General features: G+C 42.6%; 1 protein-coding gene across 1 annotated transcript in view; it reads right to left on the bottom strand.

Annotated features, from left to right (window-relative positions):
* Nucleotides 1–1,067: 1,067 nt before the first annotated feature.
* The window catches only part of GRHL2 (grainyhead like transcription factor 2), a 65,473-nt gene continuing 42,401 nt past the window's right edge, over nucleotides 1,068–24,139 (bottom strand). The window contains exons 10-16 of the mRNA XM_086466023.1: nucleotides 18,631–18,718; nucleotides 18,404–18,543; nucleotides 15,858–15,889; nucleotides 14,280–14,374; nucleotides 8,530–8,615; nucleotides 2,415–2,479; nucleotides 1,068–1,182 (exon numbers count right to left, since the gene is read on the bottom strand). Of these exons, the coding sequence (XP_086322149.1) occupies nucleotides 1,068–1,182; nucleotides 2,415–2,479; nucleotides 8,530–8,615; nucleotides 14,280–14,374; nucleotides 15,858–15,889; nucleotides 18,404–18,543; nucleotides 18,631–18,718 (621 nt within the window). The remainder of the gene's footprint in view (nucleotides 1,183–2,414; nucleotides 2,480–8,529; nucleotides 8,616–14,279; nucleotides 14,375–15,857; nucleotides 15,890–18,403; nucleotides 18,544–18,630; nucleotides 18,719–24,139) is intronic.

Here is a 24,139-nt window from a genome sequence, read left to right as displayed (position 1 = left end):
GGAAAGCACCTTTCCCTCGACAGGCTTGACAAAAGCCCACTTTGAGAGCCTCCACTTCATCAACAGAACAGGCAGAAGTTCCTTCTGTACCACTAGGTACACGAGGCAGCAGACACATGGTGCCTCTTGGATTTGGTGACAGCTGGATGGGACACTCAGGTATCTACAGCTGGGACTTGGGCACCTAAGGTGGGTCCCATTGTGCCAGAGCACTCCAGACCCTGCAGCATGGTTTGCTCCAATATTTCAGTGTAAAACTGGGTGGACAAGGGTGGAGCACACAGGTGCAGATGCAGTTATCAGCTTCTCAGTACACACTCCTTAACAGATTGCAGCAACCTAATCCTCTAGGAAAGATTCTGTTAAACCCTAAACCAAATACATACAAAAACATAGTGGCAGTAAACATGCCCACATACAGTAGTTAAAATATATTATTGCATATTATAAACATTATATACAAGGTTAAAATGGTTTCTTTACCATTTACTTACAAATGACATTTGTAGCTGAATGCCTTACTTACAAGTCCTCATTGCTACATGCTGAGAACTACCAGAGGTATTTGGCAAGACTATACACTATAGAGAGATACGGATCAGTCTGAGCAAGTGAGCGCTGCCAGCCACTTTCCCCAACTTTAGCACTGCAACAGTTTTTTAGCAAGAGAAAATTACTGGTAAAGTGACTTACACCAGATTTCTGAAACTAGACCAGCATGGTTCCTTAATATGTTTTAGAATGAGCTTGTCCACACTAAAGCATGGATTAAAATGCTGCATTTCACATTTGCAGTGAGTCATCTGGTTACAAATCTGGGGGCTGGTAACTGCTTGTACACTAGAGAGTGGGGAACAATAAATAAGGGACCAGGTTAACATGAGTGGCCTTGTGCTTGACAAACTCAAGTCTATATGCAGTGGCTGCACAAGTGCAGAATGGACAGTATTTTCAAAGCAGTCTTGTAACAGTTTCTCTGATTAATGTCTGTCAAGTTCCCGGGGAATCTTCTGCTTTCCAAGAAGGATGAAATGCTGTGGTTCCTTACAAAAAGGCTCTGCCTGAGGCTAGATCTCTGTCAGTGTGATCTTGAAGCCTTCGACCATGCTCTCCATGTGCAGGATGAACGTGTCCTCATTGGAGTAGTGCTCAATAATGTTGTCATCCATGTTTACCAAGATACTGGTGACAAAGGCAAAAATCAGCATTTTTATGTACCAGGACACTGAAAGGGAAAGCCATGCACTCCACCGCACGCGCTTGCTTCACTACAATGCAAAACCAGTCTCCAGCACATGCCAGCTCAGGAACAATAGTGGGAATCATCATCAAGATCTGCCCCATTGTCCCTTATCGTCTTTGGATTGGAGGCTGCCCCTTGCCAAAGTAGTTACGGTGAGGGACATGCCAGTGCTGGGATGTTAACCCGCTTAAGCTGCCTACACGGGGAGCTGCACTCCAGATCCCTGGCAGACCTAGCTAGCTGGTGTTTCCCGTGCCTGGTGCTGACCCTCCCAGGTACACCTCCGTGTCACTCCTCCACCACCTTGCGCGAGCTGCTGCACCGCTGTGGTGCAAGTGCTAACACAGGGAAGCAGTGTAGTATGTACTTTGCACACAGCTCACAAGCCTAGAACTCAGCTTGGACGTGAGAATACCGACCACAACTATTAGAAGTGTATACGAATGTTTTTCTCACTCTTTATGGTAAAGTGTTTCAACAAACACGTCACTTAGAAACAGTGTTAGAAAGAAGCAAAACAATAGAAGTGTTACCTGTCTTCTCAAAAGCTAAAGAAATCCCCAGACACAACAATGCCATAAACTAAAATTACAGATGAAAATATATGATTGATTTAAAATATCATTACTATATTGTGGTTATTTAGAAGTAAAAAGAAGTTAAAGTGGAGAGATTTAGATTTAGTTTTATGGCAAGGAGTAGTAGCCTAGCTACTCTAAAATCACAGCTGTGATGCTCATGTCTAAATTTACTCAGCTGAAACCCTGCAGCAAACATTGCCTGCCTGCCTTTCAGATTCGGACAGTGGCCTACTTCTTCCTAACACTGCAGGGAAACTCCACACTGCATTCACAGCAAAGGCTGCACCTCTCCCATGCTAGTGCTCCATGATGTTATTAAGCATATAGTCTACAAAACGGACTCTATCCAAATATGTTTTCCAAACACAAACTCTATTTCTTTACAGTAAGCCTATGAATATAGACTGAAGATTCATGTTTCCTCCTCTGCCACCCCTTGCTGTCTCCACAGACATTAGGATTTAAAGCATGTGGGCATGTCTCGTAAAAGTGTTTATACTGCCCAGCAAGCTGAGGCCCCAAGCATAGTTGGGATCTCTGAGTATGTCTAAAGGATCCTGCAATAGCTCCTAGTTAGTTAGCTTACTTACCCCTTTTTGCTCTTCTTATAAAGTTTTGCAATCTTTTCAGCTGGCAGCCCATATTTCTCGGAGATCTGAAATCATAAAAATAAAAGAAATATCATTAAAGACTAATGAGAAATATAAAATTATCACCTCTCACTTTACATAAGGCATTAAAACACTATCTCTGCTAACTTTGACAGGATAGCTATACAGAAAAGTCACTCACAACCATACCATAGCTTCATTTAAGGATGATTCGGGGAGGAATTATCCTAAACATCTTGATCAAACAATCACAACTGTTTCCATCCAGAAACTTGGAGCCTATAGTTTTCATAGGGTGTGAGTCATCAAAACTGCCTCAGCATCTCCTAATGCTCTGCTCAAGGAGTCAGCACTCTTCCCAGCCTCAGATTTTACCAGGGAATTTCAATCTGATCAGCCGCTTTTCTGTCATTCCTTATACTGATTTTCTGGGCTCATGGAAGCAAAGGCTTCTTCCACTGGCGAAAAGGCAGATGAATAGCAACACAACAGGAGCTGATGGACTGATGGATCAACAAAAAAACTGTGCACACTTCTATTTCTCAATGGCATTTCAAGGTTTGTTAAGCTAACAGGACCCTCCATGGTACTTCTTTTGTCTGAAAAGTATCCTCAAGGTACCTTTTATTGTGAGAAGGCTATAAACATGCTACACACAGGATTAGGAAGCTTCTGTATTGTTGGGGGGGTGACTCAGTCTAGTTACTAGGGTGGCAAAATGAGAACACTATTTGGCTCACAAAGCATCATCTAAATGTACAGATAACAAGACAAGATGCCGCAGAGAAGTGTGTTAACAAGGTGAAGGACTTCTAAAATAAACCTCTTGACAGCTACCCAAACGATAAAGCAGAAAATATAGGAAAACTTTTTAACTACTTAGCTGACGAATGACCAACACTAACAAGCACTTCACTTTGGCATTGCTTTGCAGCAGAGTATTAGTAACTTTTTTGGACATCCATTCTGCAGCGAGCCTGTGGTGTCCTCATGGAGATGGTGCCCCTGAGCACTCCACCTGAGCCAGGTTTCCTTTCCAAATTATGATTCTTTTTTGAGGGAACAGGTCTCTCAGCTCATACTTTAGAAAAGGATTGTCCCAAAAGGCAAAACAGTTAATGGAAAAATGACTTTTTGCCAGTGATTAATGTTCTGTGGTACTCTACTGCCAACCAAAGTAAATTTTCTGCTCTTCTCAGGTGAAATGAAGTTGCAGCTAAACAGCTGACTATTTATCTTCTGCATTAGAGAACTCAAATGCACAATTATAAATCCATTTAACGACTGCCAAACATCAGTCACTGTAAAATCCTTTCTTTGTGTTTGCATTCAGACTTCCACTGAGAAAAAGTGGTATTTTAGAGAAGTAAATTAAAGCAATTATCATGAAACAGAAAATGGAATAAAAGCAATGGATAAACTCAGCACCAAGGGCAGACTCAACAGCCACAGGCTGAACCCCAAGCATGGCTCCCATTCAGACAGCCAGGATTCCCTGAGAGAATTAATTAGCCTACACTTGCCTACATCACCTATACTTGCATAATTGTCTTCTTACCTAAGATACAATTTTGTACTTGAAGCGTATAGTGTAATTCCAAGACTTGGAAGAACCAACAAGGGTCAATAAGGAGTAACTGGTAAGGTACACTGGACCCAGACACTCCCTAAGTTTTGCACCTAGCAGAGAACAAAATACAAATTAAATTGTGGGTTGTATTTGCTACTTCAATTTTACCTGCACCAGCATGTTTCATTGCCCTTTTGGATATGGGGCTGGAGACACTGGTGGTAGTCCTGGTTCCATGTTCTCACCTGCCTTGGGAGAGGCCTAATTCAGCATCAAGGCTGCGCAAGCTCATATGCTGTACGGTCACACTCTCCCTGCTGTGGAGAGTGGTCCGCTTCCTACACTCATGAGAAGAGAAGCTTCACCCCACTTGTCTATATCTCCCATAAGCATCCGCACTATCAGACTATAAACCCCACCTTTTTCACTCTGAGCTCTATGTAGCCTGTGCTAAAGGCTCCATGTAGCCTACGGAAAAGCTATGTAACCACATGCGCAGGGTGGAAATGCATCCTGCAAAGAAGTTCTGTAACATGCTCGTCTTATCTGGAGCAAGTCCAAGTCTTTTCTCCAACAGGGCAGAACAAGGGTGATTTGAACCCAGGGTTTGCTGTATCCCTGTGTAGAATGTCCTAACCTATCCCTGCTACTCTCTAGCTACTCTCCAGAGCAGACGGGACAGGCTGCCCCACCCAGCCTTCGTGAACGCCTGACCCAGCCTACGCACATAAACCCACAGGCAGGATCCCAGGTAGAAGGAATCACCCAGAAGCACTTGTGCAGGTACCCATACCTTGCCCCACTCTACCCCTGCCTACCACCAGCTTTCCAAGCCTCCCTTCCTTCAATGCCCCATCCTGTGCTGCCCATGGAGGGCAGCTGCCTGACCTGAGGCTGGTGACTCCTCTGGGGTACCCAGGTGCCACACTGTGGGGGCAAATCTTGACTGTCTTAGAGAAGTTTCCAGAGAAACTTCCCTGTTCTCCTTTTATTCTTTCTTATCCTCTAGCTTTGCTTACCATGAATAGAACAACGTCAGATAAGCAATCTGGTGATGAACTTTTTTATCTGTGGGTTTGTTGTACCCCTGAATTTAAGCTTTCACGTAAAGCAATACTAAAAATGGCTCCTTTTCATCAGATTGTTGAAAAAATCCTTTACAAACTGCAACCTGAAACTGCAGAAAACATCACAACGGTGCAAACATGAGGAAACGATCTATCTTCCTCTCTGGGTTGTTAACTCTGAAGCCTAGTGATAGTGTAAAGATCAGTACTTGAAGACACTTTTCACTGACTCCACGCAAATAAACAAGCAGGAAGAAACATTCTTGTGCCAAGGAGGTTTAATAGCAGCTAATATACAGCATTCTGCACGTTCCAGCACAAAACTTCCCTAGGATATTTGGGATACCTAACACTCACACATTCCAAATGTTGCTTAAAGTGGTTTGGGACTCTGGGACACACTTCCTACATAAGCTATGAGAGGTAGGGCTGAGAAAGCCTTGCCTGTCACACTGCCTATGACAGGTGTAGGATTCATATAACATGCAGGGATTAGTGAGCTTTGCAACAGACTTCCAGCTGACTGAATAAGCACATTTCTCAGGAACCCCTAAGGATTCAACCAATTATACCAAACAGCGAGCTGTGGAAGCAAGGCTCGAAGTGCGGGTAGAGCCTCCCCCTCACAGGCTCAGAAAACAAGTCTCCAATGCAAATGTGCTAAGTCCTGCTGCAGAATCCGAGAAAGCAGAGCGCTAGCATCTGCTAGGGCATCTCACTTAACACCCTCTTCGGAAACACGTTTGTTGCCAACTCTAGGGGAACACCACTACCGCCAACTTCCATATAAAACAACAGGATTTCTCACCTGACCCCAAGCAGGCTATAGTAAATTTTAAAAAGATATCTTTATTTGGAAGAATATTTTCCTTTATCATCTCCATTGTTCATTTTTCAATCTTCTGAGCAGAGAATTCTTTCCTTCCCTTAGGAGGCCTGAAGCAGTGGGACAGCCTTCAGAGTGGCACTGAAATAACTGTCTGGGTTACCCTTTGGGCTGCAGTCCCCTGGCACGGCAACCTTGTCTGCAGCACATATCTGATTGCCACCAGAAATGCTTTCTCTGCCAGAGTCAGTAAGACAGAAAGGGCAACATCCAGGCTCGTCAAGGCACGTAGGAAAACAACTTTGCCAATGTATTTCTATGGAATGGCCTAGTCTGTTGCCCTACATTGGATGGAAGGACACATACATAGACAGGTATCTAATGAACTTTGGTCTAAGCAAGCTCTACTGAGCTCAGCTGTTAGCTTTTAATTTTAGAAAGACTTTGGGAGATGTTTGAATTTCCCAATTTAGATCACCTTCTGTAATTTGAACAAATATATGATTCTGCACAATGTAAGACTGGGGTACCTCCTGAGATCCACAGAGTTAACATGATTTTGAATCAGGCTGAGAGCAGGATTTAGAGCTGGTCAGTCACCACATGTGTGTGATGTTCTGTGATAAGCAATTGTTTTCACTATTTTCTGTTGATCAAGACTGACTAGTGTAGGATGCAAACATCTTAAAAATCAAACATTTGCATCACTTTCTGAGATGTCCTGTATCTCTGAAATCTGCAACCTCTACGTATTTGCCAGAAGAAAGAAATCTGAGAAGAAATCTAACTGGAATAGGGGTATACGAAAGAATAGAATAAAATAAACATAGCATCTGGGAAAACAATATCATTAATCATTTGAAAATTAGTAGAAAGCCAAAGACTAGGAATACGGATTAACAAAAAAAGTGAAATCCATAAACAGAAGTAGGGTATGATTCAGGATCGTTGGTGCTGTCTTTAGATCTAGGGCTTTATAATATTTAAAGCCCAAGTTTCTAAGTTCTTAGTAACAAGTTTAGAATTGAGCATTTAGGATGTGCATAATTACAGAATTATATGATTTGCTGAAATGACTGTAGAGAAAATATTCAAGAATATGCAGTTTGACAGCTTTTTGACATTGATGTATCCACAATATCCTACCAAAGAGAATTAAAATTTTCTGAATGTGTTCCTTCCAGTGAACTGGGACACTTTACAACAGATCAGATTTCTCTGGTGCCGAAAACATGCCACTGAGCGAGCAGCTGTGCTGACAGAGGAATGCAGAAATCTCTCCTGCTTCTGCACCAGCTTTGTTTTTATTATTACTTGGTGGCTGGAGAACAGGCATGAAGAGGCACAGACTACTGGAGATAAAATATTCCTGTTAGCTTGAAGGGTTATAGAAGGATTATAACATACTTTTAACTTCCACACAAAGACGAAATGAAATCGCGTTACTGTTTATCATGAATCAGACTGCAGCCTCTTCAAGTGAGGCCTGGCTTTTATTATACATGTGTGTTCTGCCTAACAACTGAGCTGCAGTCACAGCTAACAAACAGTACCAGCAAAAGCACAGTTAGGACATCCTTAGAATGCAGCTGACTCTCCCCAGAGATACCTTAATTTGAACAGGTGCTTTAAACAACTTCTCTAACCCACAAATCCTTTTTTGCCTTCTGCTACTGGCCAAATATTGACCAAGTAACTTAATCTTTTCTGCATTTGAAGGGTCCGGTACATGCAACCAGACACTGAGACAGTTTTAGGAGAGTATGAATATACACACTTCTAGCACTCAGCTGAGCTCTCTAGGGACACTTTCATCCATTCCCATCTTCTCTCCTACGTGTAACCAAGGCTAGAAATCAACTCAGCATCCCACCTGTCAATCTCACATTAGTCCCCTCGAAGCAGTGAGACATGTGGTTGCTTCTTAACTCTTCCCTCAACAAATTTCACATCTACACATCTACTAGCCATCAGCTCATATAAACAGGATTAAATGTTGAAACAGCCACTCATGATCACAGCTAATGGTTAACAAGAAAAAAAAACAAGTCAAAAAAGCACCAAAGAGGCAGGCTGGTAGGTAGCTCACTCTGGGAGTGAGGGCTAGAGAAGGAATATGAAACTGGAGATAGGAATGACTAGACTGCATTGGCTCAGCAACTGCCTCTTACATGCTGGAACAGCAGTTGCACAAAAGCCATATGAAATTCACACAGAAACCGTGCATCCTGGGGCCTCTTTTTTAAAAGACGGATGTGGGCACACCAACGGGCATTGCAGGAGAAGATTCCAACAGGCTCTGAATCACCAGTTCAGAAAGAAGCATTTTGGAAAATGGAGCCTGCACCTCTCTGCTTCCCTGACACTGGTTAATTACCACCATTCCTCAAGGCTCAGCTCTCCAATAAATCAGCTCTGCAACACTATTTAATCCCAGCAACCTGCTGACAGCACTGAATTTGGAACATGCCAGCATTTCAGAGCCATGCTCCAGAAAGCCTTCATGAAATGCCTTAAATGTATTTGAGAATAACTTCATCTTTATATTATGTTTTATCTCAATAATACACTGAAAGCCTCAAGACTTTCTTGCCAAGAAAGACAAACAATGTGAGGACATTGGATACTTACCGCTTCCATTAGCCCCTTTACTGTGGGTGATTTCAGCATCAAAGCATCAAACACCTCATCTGTCTCCTTCCTCACATACAAAAGCACTGAAACAGAAAAAAAAGTCAAACTTGGAGCAGGTTCAGTCAATTGAACAGATGAAACACCCCACACTGAGTAGAAAAACAAATATTAATCCATGACAGATAAAATGAAGTGCTGAAGATAGTTTACACTTTAAAAAAAATACTCTCATATCATCAGTGATCTAAACATGGAAGACACATCATAGTTGCTTTGAAAACACACAAAGAAAATTCAGCAAATTTCATTTAGTGCGAGGACTCTGTATTTTCAAGAATTTAAACCTCCATTTACTGAAATAAAAGAAGCTAGAAAGCACTGGGGCTCTGTCCCTGGGTCATAGGAGAAAACACACAAGCTAGGTCTTCCTAAACCTGTGTCTCGGCTTGCACATCTCCAGGCTTCATCCAAAAGGCTGGGAAAGGACATTCAGAAAAGGCAAGTCTGGTTTGTCTTTAGCTGTGCCTTTGAAGGCAAAAACAACAAAAAGGAAAAGCAATAGTTCTCTCCCACATTACCATGTGGATGACTGCAAATGGGCCTGGCCAGTCTGAAAATAAACACTGGAAAGAACAAGTCCAAAGTCATTTGAGACTTTACAGGGGAGATATTCAAAAGCACAGCTGGCAGACAGGCATTTACCTGCGTGCCCACCCCTGCTCAGGTACCCAAATGCCATTTGTACTCCTGAAAATCTCCTCTTCCTCCCTCAGATGTCCTGCCAGGTCTTAGTGGTTCATAGGCACAGTGTCCTGCCCTCTCTAGCTCTTGTTCTCCCCTCTCTGACTTGTACAGGTAAAAGAGGAAACTTGCTGTTACACAGCAAAAGCAAAGCAGAGAGCTACAAAGCAAATAAACATAAACACTAGACGTGTTTTAGGCATAACCTCACATGACTCCGATAAAGTAGCAGGTTAAATAAAATGTTCCGCAATGTATTTTGTTCCTTAAATAAACTGCCTTTTCAAATAGCAACACTGCACTTTAGGTACAAATACACATGAACTGCTAGGTATTTTATGTCTGTGTGACAAACTACATTGGTAATAATCTTTTTTTTTTCTTTTTGGTAGACAGAAAGATATCTTTTGAAACTGCTAGTCCTTGTGGTCCAAAAGATACCTTCACCAGGCAACTCAATAGATGACTTGCAGATGAACCAACAGAGATGATGGTGGTTTTCATACAGAAGCAATTATTTAGAAGCTAATTCTTGGGTCAAGACTGTAGCAGAGCGGACACAGGCCCATTTGCAGAGAACTGTACCTTCTTTGCCCAGGTTTTGAAATGATTGAAAAAGAGATTTAAAGCATGGGCAGATCAGTCCCCTGTCTTTGTCTACAAACCAGATGAGCAGGACAATGGTGGGTTTTTGCATCTGTAATTCAGAAGTATGAGCCACAAAACTGCTACCACAGGCACATAGAACCACATCCTTTTCACCTACATTTTGGTAATTCTTTGGGACCTGCCCGAGAGCGCCCTTTTAAAGGACTCAGAAGCTGAGATAACTTTGGGTCACAACCTAAATAACTGTCAGAATGCAAGAGAACAAAAAAAATGCACGGCAGTAGTTAAACTTTCTTAAGTTTGATACATTCACTTACATGAGCAAGCACTCACTCAAAGTGCTAATTTTACCGGTACTAACACTTTTATTAATTCAATAATTCTTTTCTTCTGACTAGAGGGCTGCCCTGTAACTCCCGGCTTTTCAAACACCTGGACCTCTGCCAGCATTAATAATTACAAACGTATCTGAAAGGAGGAAAAATCACTCAGTCCGAGGTTAAAGTTGGGGACATTATACAATCCAAGTGCTGAGCTTTAAATCTCTCTGTTGTGCTTGATATGCCAGGCAACATTACGCTGAATGAAGGATCCATTACAAGGATAATGGGGAACTTGAATCACTGTTATACACACAGAGAGCCAGGATTAGTAAACATATGGGGGGTTCGTTTTTTTTCTTTCCCCTGACAGGTGTGAAAAACTTGGCTTTGATTCACTAGGGCATTTTTCCATAAATGACTTCTGGTGACAGTGATGCCTTAAGAACCCCCTGTCTCATCCCCACCCTTATGGCTCTGTTACTCTGGCTCATCTCAATGAATTTTCCTGGATGATGAACTCTCTCAAACAGCAGAAGAGGGTGAAAAAACCCACCTTTTTTCTGAGTTGTTCTTCACACAGATCAGGTCCCTGCTTCGGCGTACAATGCCGCCCCACAAGCCTTCATGCTGGCATAACCACAGAAAGAAGGCCGGCTCCGCAGCAGGACACACAGCCAGGGCAGAGGGAAAGGGGCTGCAAAAGGCTCCATTGGGCTCAGCAGCATTGCCACTGAATGCCAAGCCATGACTGTATCGATGTGACACAGCTTGTACTTATGCCCTCTGATCCTGCTGTCATTGTGCTCACGGCACCTAGATGGGCTCACTTTACTAGTACAGATTGCAATATTGGGGTGGGGGGAGCATCTTGTACCAGCCAATGAGCTATTTTTGACTGAAAGTTAAAATATAAATTCAAATTTGTCTGACCCGCACACTACCTGGCCTCAGTTCTTAACCTTCTTACCAGCATGGAAAGCCACTGCAATCCCTAATGCTCTTTAGATGTTAAAAGGAATTGCAAAAGATGGGGGTAATAAATTTATCTTTAGTTACTTAAGAAATAGCCCTGATTCACAAAATTGAGGAATGGCAACCAGCCTTTGCTGAAGGCTCGGAAGGTTGTGGCACCTGGAAGATTTTTGGAAGCCTGGCCACCGAACTGAGAATTTAAGTGTGAACGCAGAAGAACAATGTTAGATGCCTCTTTAAAAAGTGTTAACAGCTTGGCTCTCCATTGGCAAATCTGCCAAGGCAGAAGACAAGCAAAAGACATGTGGCAAAAATGAAACTAAGGACATGATGGGACAGTAAGACCTGGGCCACTAAGAAGCTCTGAGCCCAGGCATTACTGACGTTCTGACTGACACCCTATGAGCAATGACTACTGCCTTTGTGGTCTCTGGATAGAGCTGTGGCACATTTTAGTCAAGGAAAGTAGGGCCGGTAGCTGTGACCTGGCTTTCCTTTCCCACATTTGGAGTTTTCACTAATTGCCCAGGCATAAATTCCCTAGGTGACAGAGTGAATGCTGTCCTCCACAGCGACGGTTCACAAACCCCTGATTGTTATGAATCCAAAATGTTTCAGAGTAGTTTAACATGACTTTCCTGAGAGACAAAATCCAGACAAAAATATGACTTTCTTCAAGCTGAGAACTACAGGACTGGAAATCTTGCTGATCTGTAACACAGCTGCTGGATTTATAATCAAGGGGAAATTCCCCATGAGATCTGAAAGGGAAAGTGATTTGAAAACTCTTACCGAGAACTCAAAACAGGAAAAGGCCACAAGTCTAGCCAAGTAACCAGCTGCACTGCACACTTGGTACAGATTAACATACTTTACATTTCTGTGGTGGGCACCTGTACCTCCCTTAGATGTCAATGAGATGAAAGAATAACTCACAAAGACACAGCTACCTGTGTGAGAACATGAACCTTGTTTTACTGATGGTTTGCAAACACCTTCAGACCTGTTCTCTTGAAGGCTGCCCCTTAATACTTTGCTTCCACTGGACAGTATTACAATTAGATCCATCAGGCTGAGGTTAGGCCACACACTGTCACTTCAGTTCTTCAGCTGGGCTTGGACCCCTCACTGGGTGCTACTTACCTGCTTACTTACCTGCTCTGATAATGAGCCACCTTGGGATTACCTCGCTTTTAATGCATATTTTCACATATCAGACCTGCTCTCTCTCAACCACTACACCACTGCCCCATCTATACCTGTTCTCTAGGAGTTACTGATTGCTGTACCAAATAAGCCTGGCAGAAAAAAAGCTTCTCGTATGGCTAAGCCTGGGAAAAACAGTAGAACATTTTAATACCCGGTGACTCCTGTGGCAAAGACAGTATTTTCAAACGGGCAGATTCAGCTGAGCCGCGCTCATCAGCACAATCCCAGATGCAGGGTTCCCGATTGTAGGAAGTCCGCCAGAGCAAAGGCCACGCTGGAAGAGGCTTGGCCTCCAGCCAGCATAGTCCAAGTTGCAAGAAACACTGAACAGGAAGGGGATGTGAAGAGAGCATCCCTCAGCTTCTCTGGTTCCATGCCTCTCCTGGACGTAATTATTTAACATAGTTTTGCCACCAGTTGAAAAACTTCTTTTTTTCCCTTTCAAATCTTCCCCTTGAAATGGTTGCAAGTCCTGGATGATATTAAAACAACTTACCACAGCAAAGGACAGGAATAATCAAAGTAAACCAACATCTCCTTGCAGGCAACTCTCCAGGCTTCCAGCTGGGAAACCCAGGTGAAATTGCAGGAAATGACCATTCTTTAGGTAGCCCTTATGGCTGTCCCCTTCTGCTTGATGGAGCCCTGATAATGTGAATTTAGTCAAGGCCTTGAGTCAACAAGATGCAAGTCTGTGGTCGGTGCTGACCTCACATAATTAATCGAAGATTTAATTAAAAGAAGAGTATGTTCACATTTATTCCAGGAAGATATCAGTCTCCATCCTGTAACCTTGTATGCTTCCCCCGGTTTAAGCACACCACCCTAACCAATAGCGAAACTTTCCAAATGCAGATTCATGGGACGTTGTTTCTATAAAGCTCTAGTGAGTCTTACAAATGGTGCATCTAAGAACAATTGAGCTTACTTCTGTACCTTGTTGCTTTGTTGTCTCACAAACTGATGGGTGAACCTCAAAACATTTGCAAGTATTAGTTATATAAGTTCGTCAACCGCCTGGAGCCTCCAATAAACTTACACAACAGAACTCATCAGACTGAAGGAACGGCAAATATTCCCCAGGGTGTCTAATTGTGGCAGTGTAGGAAGTTATCACCTATATCACTGCACTGGAAGTGACTGTACACAAAGCAGATTTTGTGGACAAAAACACCATCTGCTCATCCTTACCTTCAGTGCAAAGTTTAACAGCTCTACCTAAACCATTGTTTCAATGTTACTCAACTTCGGCTTCACTATAGTAGACTGGAAAACAGGAGTGGGACTGGTATAGCATATGAAACGTGACTGTGAAAACATTCACTCAGGGCAGTAAAAACAGTTAAGGGAAACAAACTCTTAAACAGTTCAGTTAGGTCTGCTGCAAGATGTCTCTCCATGCCCTATATTTCTAATTGGGTAGGAAATTTCTGAGATTTTATTCAGGCTAATATAAGTCTGCAGTCAGCAGGAGCTCGTCTGTGTAAGGTCTCTGTATCTGACCCAGTGCATCTTGCATATTTGCTTGTGATCCCAGTCAGAACAGAAAAGATGAACAAAAGTTAAAAATAGACAACCACAGATTTGCTACTGGAACATTTATGAACTATGTAGCTTGGCCAAGGACCAAGCAAATTTCTAGCTCTTTTATATTTTACATACGCTTGTGTCCTGATCCCTTCTTGAGATAGCACAGTGCTTGCTTTTTTTTTTCTGCTTTTATTACCAGCATTTGTTAAAATGCCTCCTTGTATACTGGCAAGCGTATGATCTCTTCTCCCATCTACCCCACATTTGCACTACGTGAACTTGGTCTGAGCCACACCTGCCCCTCCCAGCTTGAGGGCAAGAGTCCCATAGCATTATTTTTAACTGCTAAAAATTGACTGTTACCTCTTTTCAGGGCTTCTTCTTTTATTTGTTTCAAAGGGGACGGACCAAACTCCTCCTCCACAGGCCGGAACATCCTTTTGACCAGGACACTGCTACTAGAAAACACACAACAGGGACCATGTCACAGTGAAACTGTGCTCCCAGCAGGACAGGACAAAACAGCAGCAGTCATGACTCAACTTTGTACGCTGGCAAAACCCCCACCTAGCTACGCAAGTAGCACCAGACCAGAAACTGCAAGGATTTAGCTTTTGATGCTTATCTGAACTCTCTACGCCTTTCAAATTGCCCAGACTGACTGTCTGAGATAGGTGACAGGAATACGCTCCAATGTTACACACTACTTTGAAAACCCCAAAGGCCTTAACTGTTTAAATATTGAGGGAAGGGTGTTGGGGAGGAAGAAACAGCTAAGTAAGGAGCTGAACCCACATCTACACATTGATTCACCTCCTCTTTGGGGTCAAGGAGTCAGCCTCAGGAAACACCAGCAATATTTCTAAAGTCCGAGACCATACAAGCCAGCAAGTTCAAAAGGAATAACATGCTGGGCCAGATCCAGCCTGAAGCTGCGACACTGCCTGGGAAGATGAAGGCTGAAGGCACTACAGCTGCCCGCTCCCCTCGGTGTAGCTCTGGCAGGATTTAGTGTCTCCTTTTAGTCTTGGAGGACTGAACTGAAGCCAATGTGCTTGGTGCAATAAACCCCCTTGTTTCCTGAATTCTGCCATGAGCCTTATGAAGAACATTAGCTTCATAAAAGAAACAAAAAGGGCCTCGTGTTTTCAAAGTTAGCTGGTTCCTGGCCACTCCCTACCACAGGCCACTTTTTGCAGGCTTATGTGAGTGCAGTTGTCTTACTCTCTTACACCAAACTCTCAGATTTGAGGAGGCTCACTTGGGATTCAAGCAACTTATAGAAGTACGAGGCTTGCACACGTTACAGTTAACACTGTCTGAACTTCAGCCACACATATGAAAGCCCTTATTTCATGACATCTCTAACCATACTAGAGACTTTCTGCAATTCTTCCAGTCCCTCCAAAGCCAGATAGGAGGTGCTCCCATTTCCAACCCTCCCCCCTTCCAGGATCTCCCGTTCTCTTTCTGCCTTTCTCTTCTGGCACTTGGGCATTCTCTCTACAGTTCCTGTATTTCTCGCATAAGCACACGTGCGCTGCTAAACAGCTTTCACGAACGCAGTAAAGTTCAGTGCTTCATTAAAAAATTCCTGATTTTTAAATTATTTGAGAACTCTTATATATATAAAAGGCACTTTTTAATCAAATATATTGTCCTGTCCCTGAATTGAACCTTATAGCGCTTTAAACTGTTTTACTTGGAAATGTAATACAAAAATAGATATAAAAAGCAGCCAGTTCACATGAAGGAAAAGAAAGTTACCATAAAATAAACCTCCCTCTACCAGTTCTACATATTATCCACCTACCATTAGCGATGGAAGAACTAGAGGGAAGGGGGAAAAAAGGGATCAGTTTTATCTGATTTTGTTTTGTGCCTGCTTTCTATGAGTTTGAAATGCTAACTGCAAAGCTTGTGAAACAATAAATGTCTTACCCTTCTCTCTCATCATCTGTATTATAGTAAACCTAGAAAGGTGGAAAAAAAAACCAACAATTATTCCCAAAACTCAGACACCTGCTTAACAGAATAACTTCAAAAGGGAGAAAAGACAGCAAGTGGATTGCAGTTTTTCATCTGTTAAAAATCCTTTTCCTTCTATAAAACACAAACATCTCTGGTTCTAATTGTGATCTGGAAAAAGTGTGGCTTAGAAAAACTTCTGTTGAATATCATCTTGTGGAAATATATCAAAGCATTTTGACAGACTTTGCTGTCTCCCCTGGTTTAGATCATTTTCCCAGTTATTTTACAATCCTCTAAATCAGATCACTACTCACCTAAATTACCCCTAATACGATTTAAGCCACAACACTCACAAGCTTTTGTATGTATTTAATACTGTCTGAAAATCTAATTAAACTATAAAGACCAACATTAAATTACAGGCCTAATGGAAACACAATTACTAATGGTACAGCTGAACTTTTTTGCACAGGCTGTGGGCAGAAGCTGAAGCCCAGAACATTGTTTTGCGTAAATCAGTATAGCTCACAGTCACTGGGACCAAACTTACAACAGCAGCAAACACAGCTAACAGTAGCAGGGGAGATACAAAACCACAGTCTGTTGTCAAAGGCTTTACAGAACAGTCATCCAAATTCCTCACAATGTGCCTGCACCACGGGTCCGCACCAACAAGTGTACCAGCATTCCAGCTGCTTAGTTACTGTGCGAGCATGGGGCGAGGACAGGGCACCGGAGCCCTGCATTCTGCTGGGGCAGAACAAGGCATCTCAGGCAGGTTTCCAGCACTTGTGCCGGCAAGACTCAGAGCACACCCGGCTCTCGCTTGGAGCCTTCACTTCTGAACCTGTACAATGATAATAACTCAGGCGTGTGTGTGTACAAAGCTGAGGCCTGTAAGTCATTCTATGACCAGGACCTGAGAGTGGCAACACTTTCATAATAAAACAGTCATAAATAATAATTATTGTTATAATAAATCATTCTTATACTAAGTAATGTATAAAATAATTGGAAAATTCAGGATAGCAAGAATGCAGATACTGCAACCTATACAGCAGTAAAAGACAGGGCTGAACATTACTGAAGAGCTAGCAGCCCGAGGTATCTTCCAGCTAGTTTAGAAAATTATTTACAGGATTACGTATCGTAGAATCACAGAATGGTTTGGGTTGGAAGGGACCTTAAAGATGATCTAGTTCCAACCCCCCCCGCCATGGCAGGGACACCTTCCACCAGACGAGGTTGCTCAAAGCCCCATCCAGCCTGGCCTTGAACACTGCCAGGGAGGGGGCAGCCACAGCTTCTCTGGGCAGCCTGTGCCAGTGTCTCACCACCCTCACGTATCTTCCCAAGATCTAATCTAAATCTCCTCTTTTTCAGTTTGAAACCATTAACCCTTGTCCTGTTAAAGAGTCCCTCCCCACCTTTCCTGTAGGCCCCCTTTAAGTACTGGAAGGCCAAGGAATGCTTCCACCTTCTTCTGTTTCAAGACAAATCCATATTCTGGTTTGAAAGCCATGAGGACAGAAGGTACCCACCACTGATAGGTGAGTGGGCGTCTTTCCAAGTTTGGAGAGTAAGTCAGTGACAGCTGTGATTGCAATGTCTGTGCTCTTTGTGCTTTGCTCTACCACAATTCTCACTGCTTTAAAATAAATTACAATTCCAACACTTAGTGTCATTTAATCTTCATTATTTTAATATTTTGCAGCAAGAGGCATATAAAATTTCCCCATCCACTATTTGGCTTTATAAACACACGCATAAAGGTTCTCATTCTACTCCCTGAGATGTTAATAACAGGTTCATATTCAAAAAATTGTCAGAACTGACCCTCCCATTCAGGTTTGCAATTTCCCAGCAAGCAATAAAGTAGGTCTTAAGGGAGTCAAGTCAGTAAATACTTCCTCACATTTATTGGTGATAATGACTGTCAAAACTGAATATTAACATTGGCATGATAGATTTTACTTTGTGGAGTAAAGGAACTCCTTCCAAGGAATTCCCATATCTCTAGGTGATGCCGACAGAAAATAGGCAGTGGTGTTTAGTGAGCCTACTCTGGACCTTCTTACATATGTACGAGCTTGGTCTTTGTTTTCAGCTGTCACAGGGAGGGGGATCTCTGCTACCACAAGGTGGCACTTCATTTCATCAAGCCAAATAGCACATTCAAAACCAGACTTCCTTTCAGTCACAAATAAACCTGCTGTTTCAAAATTCATGTCTATTTGTTCCATTCTTACTTCCTAGCAAAAGAATAGCAAAATAATAACAAACACAAACTAGTCAGTTGTTAATGAAGTATAAATTCCTTTTGCGCACCCAGAACTTGGAAAGGCTCTTGTCTCTTGTAAGGTCTTTTTTGGGACTCACCAAGAGCTGCATTTACCAAAACAAGAGCTGAAACAAGCAGACCCCAGGAACAGCAGATGTATTTTCCTAAGACCTGCCTCAGAGCACAGGCACCAGATGTTAGGTGGGCACCAGCATGTCTCATTACCATTTCCTACCTGTCCAGTCCTTTGTAGGTTTCCAAAGTGAACATCCGGTATGAAGAGAACTGGCTGGGAATCCAGGTCAGCCATTGTTTTGAAAAAGGTGATATCACTCTTTTTTTGCAGAGGGAGTGCACTCAACTTCCCTTCAGCTGCTAGGAGGATCACAAGGAAACATGGTTATGAGAGGAGGCATGTTAAACATGACTTAGCTGCAAAACAGAAAGACCTGTCTTACTCACAGTTATTACACGAGGCTTGGGATGCCTGGCCTTTGCCTTTCTTCCTGTTCTGCTTCCTCTCTTCATCTCGGATTTTCCTTTCCGCTCCCTGATTTAACAAAGATAACCCACAGATATTATCCAAAGAGGACCCACTGTGAGGATCACACCCTGCGATGCCGAACTACAGCGACGAACACATCAGAAATGCTGAAACAGAGACCGGTTATCCTATTACAGATAAATCTGCCCAGATTGTTGGGAATGTGCCAGCTTCGGATCGATCACCTGTGCCCAAAACTCAGGCTGGCACATCCAGCAGCCCCCAGGAGCTGGAGACAGCAATAGGAACAGATCCATGTTCTGGCTTGGAGGGGACAGGATGGACGGCTCAGGCAGCATGCAGTCTGTAGCAGGGCTGTTGCCACCACAACTTGTGCAAAGGGCATCCCGAGCCCAGCGCCTCTGCAAGGGACTGAGTGCTCAGGCCAAATACTTTGCATATGTACTGACATAAAACACCTGCAGGATTGCTATTGTCTTAGATCATGTCTGTGCTAAGCTTTTCCCTAAACTCTCCTCCACCCACCTTGTCTGGGGGTGGCATTGCTCCACTGTGGCCAGCTTTGTAGAGGCCTTTGAGATTCACCAGTGCAAGAAGTGCCAGTACACTGACAGCTTGCCAACAGGGCAAGGGCTCTTACAAAAAAGTAGAGGGATTTCAAACACGGAGAAGCCCTCCAGAAACTGGAAAGCAATGTAGCACTGTCCTAGTAGGCCCCAGGAACTCCTGGGAAGTTGCAAGCTTCTGTTATGTAAATAAACTCTCAACAAGTTTAGAAAATAAAACTTGTTATTGATATAAAAAGCAGCAACACCTCCTTTGAAGTTCTCCTAATTTAATTTATAAATATAAATAGTCATGTTGTGAAGGGTATTAAAGATCCATATGGTCCTAGACAGTCAGTATGCAAAATTAAAATTTTTTCCAAATTAAAATTAGAAGTTTTTTTAAAAGAAAGGGGGGAGGGGGAGGGAGGTAAGGAAAGCTGAAAATATCCACTCAAGATGGCAAAATTCACATAGGAGTCCATGAACCAAGTTTAAAAAGAATGCAAGGAAAGATGTACTCCTGGATGTGATCTATCAATAGATTTCCAGAGGTTGAAAGAGGCAGAGGAAGAAACAGCTCTTCAAAAAACACAAAAGTGTCTAACAGAAACATTGCCTCCGGACCCAGGTCCCAATCCATTTGTCACCGACCTCAACCACAGAAGCCAAGGGATTCAGAGTCATGCCCTTATCAAAATTGTTTCTAGGGGTACATTTGTATCTTTAAAGGCCACCTGTTCTTTGGCAGAAAGGAGCAAAAATATGCCGCACAGCCACTGACCTGCAGAAGGCACATCCCTGAGAGCCCGACGCTGCACAAAGCAGCTCTGCTGGGCAGCCACAGCCCTGCCTACCACCGTGCAGCGCTGCCGCTCCGCTGCTCGCAGGTAGCAGGATGAACCATGAAAGTGATTTCATACACAGCAGCGAGAGCAAATTTCCTCTCAGGAAAGCAGAAACTGAGGAGGACTCAGCCTTTTATACAAAATTAAGAATATACATTTTGATGATTTTTCTTTGATATTCTCTGAAACTATGAACTTGGTAAAGCTTCGCACCTTTGTCTTCATTCATTCAGGGCAAGCCATCCCCAAGCCCTCTGGGGTGCAGCCAGTCTTTGAGCAGGGCAGCCATTCCCACCCACCAGTGCTTATTTGTGCCACAGCCACTTTACAAACGTGGCAACTGCAATACCCACAAAACTCCCTGCCAGCCCTTCTAAGCTCAAAGCATCCCACGTGGCACAGTGTAGGGGCCAGCCAAGCCTACATGATGCACGTCATCGTTGTAGGTGCTGAGGCAATGGACCACAATAAGATTTTTGCATACCAGAGCATTTCTGCTGGACAGTTTTCACAGCTGAGCCATCTGACACATATCTAATAAATCAGAGTTTGCACATCTCTTCAGGACAGTAGAAGAAATAACCCGCTCATAGGGGACTATAAATTAGGCTCTGACCGGCCAAATAATTGAATGAGTTTTTCATTGATGTCTGGGCTTTGCATAAATGCAACAAGTACTTCTGCTATTAACCACTAGCAAAATGCAGCCTACGAATTTCAGCTGATTCAAAATATTTTTTTCAAAGTTTTCAACTCATTTAAGCTTATGTCTTGCATTCTAGCGCCAGCCTAGCAAAGCCCTTACCATCATAAGCACCACTCCCATCACCATTATGAAGGTCACGTGTACACCTCTTTCTAGCTCAGGGCCAAAGCGTTCCACATCTGGCAGGACAGGCCCATAGATTTCAGCCGCCTTCTTTCTACAGCTGAAGATTAACAGGCAATAAGAGCTGCTCAATACCCTACGATAATCCATCCTCTCTCTGATGATCCATACTGAAGACAAGGCGGCAGGAACAGTGTATATTCCAAGTAACATGTAGTTTTTCAGAATAAAGAAAACGGGATTAATTTATTTTATTTTGGAACAATGTTATGGTATTTATCAAGTCAAATGCTTCTGCTTCTTTTCAGCAAAGCTAATCACATATAGAAAATCAAAATATCTCTGAATTCCCAGTTCCTTCATACACAGTGGCTAGAGCATCTTGCAATACATAAATATAAATAGGCCTGGTAGCAAGTTTCCCTGACAACCTACTTGAGGAATAAAAATTATATTCTCTTATCATAATGCAGCACCAGTGATCTACACATGATAAAAAGACTGCAAGGGCAGACAGAATCAGCATTGAGGAAACAAGATGTGGACTGTCACAGTTGCTTTGAAGATTGCCTACTGGAAAACACACACGGACAAGAGACTGGAGAATGAACAGGGAGCAAGCACACAATTACAACCTTTGCAACTTTTATCTCCAAACATTTATGTTACAAAGCACGCACTGGATCTGAGTCAGTGTAGCTCTCTAGTTTATATGTAGATGAATATTAAATGTAAGCAACTGCCTGAGTAAATACTAAAATATATATAATATATACCACTTAGCTAAATTAGTTTTAGTTCTTCAGGGATACTCTTTCTGCAACAGCTATGCTGTGTTTCAGCTGGAGGACATTAATTTATCAGCAAATGTTTTTCTTAAAAACTCAACACCTCTGCCTATGATTTATCTAAGTTAATATACAAACACATCTACTGGTCCTAAAGAGGCACGAATCACTGCAGAAAAAAACATTTGTAAGAACACTGTCAGGCACAGAAACATTTTTTTCTTCCACGTTTCAAACCAAGATACTTTTCAGTACTTAGGCAGGAGGAACTGTGCAGTTCCTCTGATCCAGGTGATTGTTATAAAACAGGCACTTTTCTCATCAGCTTATTTTTGGGACTGTCAGATTGGGGCATAATGGTGCAATTCACACTTTTAAAATGCATAAAAGTTATTGTATTTTTGTTGTCTTTTAAAATAGCCCCATAATACCACTTTAATTGATCATGACAGAGAGGTTGGCAGTAACTGTCAGCTTCACGGCCTTTCCCAAAGAGGCAGCAAACCCTGTCTTTGTCACTAGAGGGCGACTCACAGACTCGCAAGAGAAACCGAGCCAGGACCCTCCATTTAGCACCACCGCCAACCAGTGCCACCGTCTATTTTGGCATCTTGGAAAGACGAGAGTACCCAGCCCCACCAGCAACATTCCTCTGAGCTTGACGAATTCTCCCAGTGCCATCAGCAAGTGGAAATTCTCCAACCATTTGTTTACTTACAAAAGCACCGTGACAAATGGGTGTCGGTCAAAGATACAGCGGTGTGAGGGGAGAAGCAGGCTCTTTCCAAATGCCAATTAGCACAAACTGTCATGTGAATTGACCTCGATAATTTTCATTCATTTTCATTCATTCAACTCATTTTCAGCCCCGCATTAAGTTAAAAAGCTCTGCATGCATGTATGCGTGTATACATTTATATTATACAGATATCTATCCCATTGCCGATACCCTTGAGCCCTTCAGTTCCCACTTCCAATACAGTTTTGGTGTGGATAACGCTTTAATTACCCCTGTGATCTTCTGCTTTGAGACAGTTTTGATTAGAAGACTCTCTATATTTTTTTCTGCTTTCTAGTCTGGATATTTGAAGTACCAATTAAGCCAATAGATGCAATGAACATGTATTATTCAAAATCTCCACCAGTTGTGTCTACAGGTCACCCTTGATGAGTTTGTGCTCTGAATTTCCTTCCTTTTTTAAAACAATTCAGATTTTTCTAATTGCTTTTCAAAGACAGGTAGATGAAAATGACTTGTTACTTTGATATTTACTGAGCTTTTAACATCCAGCTGTAGCTTCAAATCTCTAAATATTTGACATTCAAAGTTACAATTAAAAGCATAACATTTTGACTGCAAGAAGACCTCAATGCATACATTTACATTCATTACTTTCAAAGTTTTTCCTCCACTAACACAACTGACTGATTAGCCCTCAAGATCACGTTGTCAAGACAGCAACAAGGGAATGAACTGAAAAAGGGGAAGGAGCAGCAGCACAGAGACCTGGAACAGCTGCACTCTTACCCTTCCATTAAAAAGTTAATGCTACGTATTGCCTGGGGCATGGCCTTTTGGCTTTCTGTTCCCACCTGTAAGATGGCAAGTCTCATTTGGATAAATTTCCAAGTCACTTAAATACATGCAGGCTCCTGAATCCCTGAACCTTGACTAGAATCCAGGCATCAGCTCCCCCCACCCCCCCCACCCGGGAAGATCTTTCCCAGCAGGGTTAAAGTCATCAGCAGGCAGGTGTTAAACACAACCCAAATGTGGTCAGCTCTCATCTAAGAATCATCACTGAGATAACATTCCTGAGCAACTGTTTTTACTCGGTGATATATACAACTGACCATGACACTGACAGGCTCATTAAGGCATGATCTATGTTTTGGTGCTGAAAAATATTACCAATTCTCACCTAGGAGTGGGGAAACCCTTTGTAAAAGAACCAAATTTTGCAAAAGGAGGAGGGAAAAAATTTAAAAAAAAAGGGGGGGGGGAAGAAGTTACTGAACTACAAAATGGGGATGGCTAATATATTTTTGCAGTTTACTTTCAGTAAGAAAATCCTAGGAACATAAAAGTCTCACTGAAGCCTCCAAAGTAATGGTTTGTAATCGAGCAAGGGGAAAAAAACATCAGGTGCATCACTGGGACTCTGTGTTTTCCACTGTATCATAAAAGAGAGTTTAGCAGGCCTTTCTGAAAGGTGCATTTCTCTATCAGAGACCTCTCCACACAGTCTACACGTTACCTACCCCAGCTGTTAGAGCCAGAAGGGATAACATCATCAGACTGGCACTTGCATAAGCCTGTGGTCAGCACTGATCTTCACATTTGTGCTTTCCATTACTTTTTTGACATTCCTGTATGATGGCCTATATAACATGCTGTCCTTAAACAGACCAACTGTTGCTCACAAGCTGAGGAATCAGAGCCAAAAAGATTGCAA

Source organism: Leptosomus discolor, chromosome 5, assembly GCF_034619465.1.
Source record: "Leptosomus discolor isolate bLepDis1 chromosome 5, bLepDis1.hap2, whole genome shotgun sequence".
In the NCBI taxonomy this organism is placed as follows: domain Eukaryota; kingdom Metazoa; phylum Chordata; class Aves; order Leptosomiformes; family Leptosomidae; genus Leptosomus; species Leptosomus discolor.
The sequence above is the reverse complement of the archived record's forward strand: the minus strand, read 5'-3'. Positions and strand labels throughout refer to the sequence as shown.